At 34.0% G+C, this 5427-nt stretch overlaps 1 protein-coding gene across 1 annotated transcript; it reads right to left on the bottom strand.

Moving 5' to 3' along the window:
• Positions 1 to 3430: 3430 nt before the first annotated feature.
• On the bottom strand, positions 3431 to 5427 carry LOC118053167 (heat stress transcription factor B-3). The gene is made up of 2 exons (XM_035064337.2): positions 4939 to 5427; positions 3431 to 4163 (listed from the first exon to the last, which is right to left on the bottom strand). Exons 1-2 carry the CDS (start codon positions 5167 to 5169, stop codon positions 3705 to 3707), a joined length of 690 nt encoding a protein of 229 aa, XP_034920228.1. The 5' UTR covers positions 5170 to 5427; the 3' UTR covers positions 3431 to 3704.

The following is a 5427-nucleotide window of genomic DNA, read 5'->3' as shown; positions in this document are numbered from 1 at the left end:
GTGGACCTGTCTCGGACCATGTTAAGTGATATTTTGTGCTCCAGTAATGCTTTTGGCTTTCACAATCTGAGAACTACTCGATGATTAAGCTGTGGTCGTCCAAGCCCAGATTAAAATTTATTATGCTTTGCCTTTGAAATATGTGATCAGTGCTCGTAGCAGTCGATCAATATTGCCCTGACTTTTTTCCCTGTACTGTAACTCGTCCATCACAATCCTTAATTCTTTAGAATATCCTCTCTTTTTCAGTCAAAGCCGCCGATATTTTGGGCTTTTTTTTCTTCAAATTCTACTTTTGCTCATCACAAGAAGGTCCACAATAGTTGGAATTTTCAAGCTACCCTAAGAGACATGAATCTACGAGCTTCGTATCTAAGCTTAAGATATTTCACTATAATATGGCAGTACTTTCTTTGCCACTTGTAGATGCCAATTTTATCCGCTCTGATGGACATCCAACATTTGCCTTTCTTCCAACCCAATGGTTTAGTACCCATCTTAATTTCGGTAGGTGCAAAAATATTAAGAAATCTGGAAGTAGGAACAAAAATATGTCAAGTGTTTGTCTAATGCATGTCATCCCAGCATATGTCAATGTTGTTTTATTTCCCACTGTTGATCGAGCGACCAGTAAATCAGTAATTTACAAGGTGATAACTTTTTAAATTTCATTACCTGTGCCCTTTAAATCGAATTCCCACTCCGATCCAGCCTAGCTGTCGGAGGGTCCAAAGCCGCTCCGTTTTGTTTTGGCTTGTTCTTTAAAGAATATTTTACTAGTCAACTAGAATCTATTTGGTCTGTATATATTTTTCTTTCATCCATCAAATTGTTTCCACTATATTTATGTAATGATATTTTCCCTCTTGTGCGTGTTGCAAAGAAATTTTTGTTTGCTGAACACATGGCATTTGTCCTAACACCTAACTAGGTGCCTGACAAATGAAACTTGCAATTTAGGATGCAAAATGCATTTCCGCACAATGCAACTTTTCAGCCGAAACATGCACGCACACAGCCCCGAAAAGTTCTGTATCCCTGCAACTTAAAACTTGGTAGCAAGCTTTAAATTAATATGTTTTTAATATTTTTAAATATTTTGATATACTATCTTAAAAATAATTTTTAAAAAATAAAAAAATATTATTAATACATTTAAATAAAAAATACTTTAAAAAATAACTACAATCACATTTCTAAACCTACTTTTATCTCAGAGCACCTAGATACTCATTGTGTGAAAGAAAAAAGCCACTGAATTGGAACTTGACAATAATTTTGACTTTGTTCTTTCCTTTTTAAGTTCATGATCAAGAATTAGTGGAAAAGGTAGATGGAGAAGAAAGGGACAAATACCAAAAGTAAAATATCAGTTTACATACCCCACATGCACGTGAAGAGAGTGATATACACCTGTTGTTTCTTTAGAAACCTTCATTTTATACCCTGTCGGGCTGGGACCATGACTTGGTAAGACATTGTTTTAGAAAGAAAGAAAAAAAAAATGTTGACGAAGTCTCTTATTTGGGTTTTGGTTGGTAAGATCATGGGTTAACTTGTTGGGTATCCGAGTTTAACTGGCTCAAACCTCTAGTCAATTTAATTTCAAACCCATTCTACATTAGGTTTCTAATGATAAATCAGCTGATAAACTCGTAAAAACCCATAAAATCAGGCTAGATTTGACAACTATTTTTTCATAGCTAATTACATGTAAGTTTTCATAGCTACAAGTCATCAAATTAGCTAAGACTTGGTCACCAGTTAATCCTTGTATTATTATTTTTATTATCTTTTTGGTTGTCAGTGGAAATCTCTTAGTCAATATTGATGTTCGAATATATATTAAAATTACCAAACAATATTTAATTTTTCCAACGAATTTTGGTGACTAATTTGATATCGGGTTAGGTCTTTCTTGATGAAATTTCATCAGGAATGAAACTATAAGTAGGTAACACGTGAAATCGCCAACCAGCCAGGGCTAATTTCCCGAACAATATTTTTAATCTCTTACAATCGTCCATTTCAATATCAAGTTCTTTCCGAATACGGTAATCATTTCGATGTCAATATGCACCATCTTTCAGGAGTAGAAGAATGCTGTAATTAACACATGGTTCAAATTTTGAAGTTGTTGCCCACCAACCATGCTATGCTCACCAGTTTTTCAAACCATTGTGAAACTTTCTTGGAAAAATTAGCTGATCGTTAAGAATTGTCAACATAATGCCTTGTCCTTTCTAGAAATCAATTATTTGCTTAGATGTGTTTTATTTGAAAGTATGTTTTTGAAATCCAACCTAGACCTGGCTGATCCGAAGCTAGAATTGGACCGAATTGAAAAAAAAAAAAATAGTGTGATCCGATCAAAAACTCAGTTACAATTCGTTGATTTTTATTTTTTTTATTAAAATGACGTTGTTTTAATTTTTTTTATAAAATAAATTAACCTGAATAATTTAGTGATGTGAACAAAATCTAAAACCTGAATTTTGAATCGGCCAGATATGAAAATTATGTTAGAAAGATTAAACACGATCATGGGAGAGAATATTCTTTTAGTGCACTGAAGAATATTTATCTGTCTTATTCACTGTATTTATAATTCAATTTTTACAAGTGAAACGAGGAAAAGGAACATGTGTTGAACATTTTTTTCTTCTTGGTTAAATATCAGAGTACTTGTCATTTATTAATTTGGTAATGGGTGAAATTTTGTCGGCCATTAACATTTCTTACCATTTTGTTTCTTCTTTATTTTTTTCGGAGGTTGTAGTTTTTCAATCTCCCAACGAGACAGGTCAAATCATATGGCAAGACCCATACAAGTTGCCATTTTCCTTTTTGATCAAGTTAGGAGGCAATAACATCAATGGAAAATGATTTGTAATCAAACTTTTGATCTGATCATATATAAATTATAAGCAGCTAGCATACAGTTTCAAAATGATATATCTAATTGCAGCAATTTTCTTATAATGTTAATCATGAAAACATACTTTAATTATAACCTCAAGTAAAGTAAGAAGTATTGCCGGCTTAAATGTCTGATCACTCCTATGACGACCGGACTTTTCCTCCGATTAATAATGTTTTTCAAGTCAAAATGTTAGACTAGATATAGCCTGCCTCACGAGTCAACCAAGCCATATCCCATACGTAAACCAAGCCCCGTAATATTAAATCTGTATATTTCAGTACTCATAGATTAATCGAAATATATCCAACCTAACCTGAATATTCATATTAATAATAATAATAATAAAAATTCTGTCTACCTATATTCTGCCAAATCGCATGTATCAAACACTAGCTATATATCCAAGAAAAATTAATAAATAGAGAGTTTTGAGTTGGGTTGTGTGAGCAATATAAATATTGTAACTTATTACTACTCCGAACGGCAATTGGACTGCCAAGCAAACCATGTAAAATTGTATATATTATACATTTTCAACAACAAGAAACATATGTTAACTCCACTCAATCATGTAGCTAACATAAGGGGGGCTTGTGCCCGTTTTAACACCCTTAAAGATACGTACTTGGCAATGTACAGATCTTGTTCATTACTACAACAACAACAACAACAACAGAGAATACAACTTCAAACTTTTCTGTGTCTAATTAAGCTAGCTACTTCATTTTTTTGTCTTAGTAGCTGATGACTTGTCCTTGGATTATTCTACACGGCACACATTTTATTTGCAGGATTGAGATAGTAAAATGGTTGCACTCTCTCTAATCTCTGCTCTCTTCCTCTTCTTCTCCCTCTCCCCCTCGACTTCCAGTCTCACACCAAACAACTTTGGCCTTTCATCTTCCTCTTCTTTCTCCAAATGTGCGCTTTTAGCTACTAAATCAAGTAGCTCCTTGCACTTTCTTTTCATGCTAGTAAGCTCAGTGCTCAAGACCCCATTTTCTTTCTTGAGTCGTTTGTTTTCATCAACTAGAGAAGTGTATTCGGACGATGATAAAGTGGATGATGATCTTTGATCTTCTTCAAACTCTTGTGGTGTGGCTTGAATTAAAGGTGCAATAGGTTGTTGCTTGTTAGTCCAAGCTTTTCTTCGACGAATTTGGCGTAGTAGCTCTCTTTCTCCCTTCCGAAACATGTCATTGCAAAACTCCCACCGGCTCGTTGCAACTTTTCGAAAACCCTGTTCATAACAATGACACGAAAGAAACATAGGGAATCTGTCCTTCGACTCAAACAAGGCAAAACAAAACGTGCCTCAACAAAATGACAAAACTTTGAAAAATTCTTGATTAGCATCATTACTTTTTTAGGGTCTATCTAATTGTGGTTAATTAATTAGTAAAGGATCGTATTGCTCCAGGTTTGGAGTTACTTTTTTTTCCTTTTTTTTTTTTCTAGTATAAAAAAGAAGAGATTTGAAACTAAAAACCTTGCAAGAAAAGGATGACTTGAGAGACAAAAGAGTGCGTGTACTATATAATTACACTATTTTAATTTACCTTTATAACCCTCCCCCCTCCCTGCCCCCTCCTGCATTTTTTTCAACATATATATATAACTCATGTTGAAAAAATCCACCAAAAATCATGTAGCTTCTAAATTTTTTCCTTTTTGTAACAAAAATATAATAATAAATTAAACGATGCAAGACATGAAACTTCTGACTCACTTTACTTGGAATTACCAAGCTCTAAAGTCGAAGTTTTAGGAGAATTAATTGATTAATTAAGACAAAGTAGCGAGTTAGGTTAGACAGGGCCATTTAACCTATATTCTTCCATTCAACAACCTAGAAAAAGATTCAAGAAGGAAAAAACAAGAAGATGATCGATTCAAATTCTTAATTAAGAACTAAGTCAACTAAACCAAAAACAATTAAGAATTTTGAATAGATAAAATATATACCATGCAGAATCAAGAACCAAAAAAAGGGTAGTATAAACTTTAATACATACATAAGTATTGAGTTGCCGGACAAAGCTGGAGAAATTGCTATGCTTGAAGAGTGTTGGTAGGAGATCACGAGAGAACTCTGCCGGTTGCCACACCACAAATCCGGTCCCCTCCCCGTTCCATGATATCACATCATCGGTCGCCAGATCCTCCACTAACATGTAGGTTTTTAATAAAAAAGGTGGCGGGGTTGATTTTCTAACATATTCTAATAAACCCTTGTCATCTGCCATGAATTTATTCAAAGAAAAAGAAGAAATGAAAAAAAAAACAAAGAGAAAAGGAGATTATTGGATGATATTACAAGATTTCTAAGGAGAAGAGGCAGAGAAGAGAAGAAGGGCTGTTAAGAACTCCCAACCCCAACAATAAAAACCCAGCAAGACGACTCCACAGTTCATGAGAAATGCAAGGTCCTTTCCTTTCTCTTTTCTCTCTCTTTTCAAGAAGAAAGAAATGGTTGGAACGTATTTTCTAAGGCTAGACTATTC

This window comes from Populus alba, chromosome 6 (genome assembly GCF_005239225.2).
Source record: "Populus alba chromosome 6, ASM523922v2, whole genome shotgun sequence".
Classification (NCBI taxonomy): domain Eukaryota; kingdom Viridiplantae; phylum Streptophyta; class Magnoliopsida; order Malpighiales; family Salicaceae; genus Populus; species Populus alba.
This window is presented reverse-complemented; position numbering and strand designations above follow the sequence as displayed.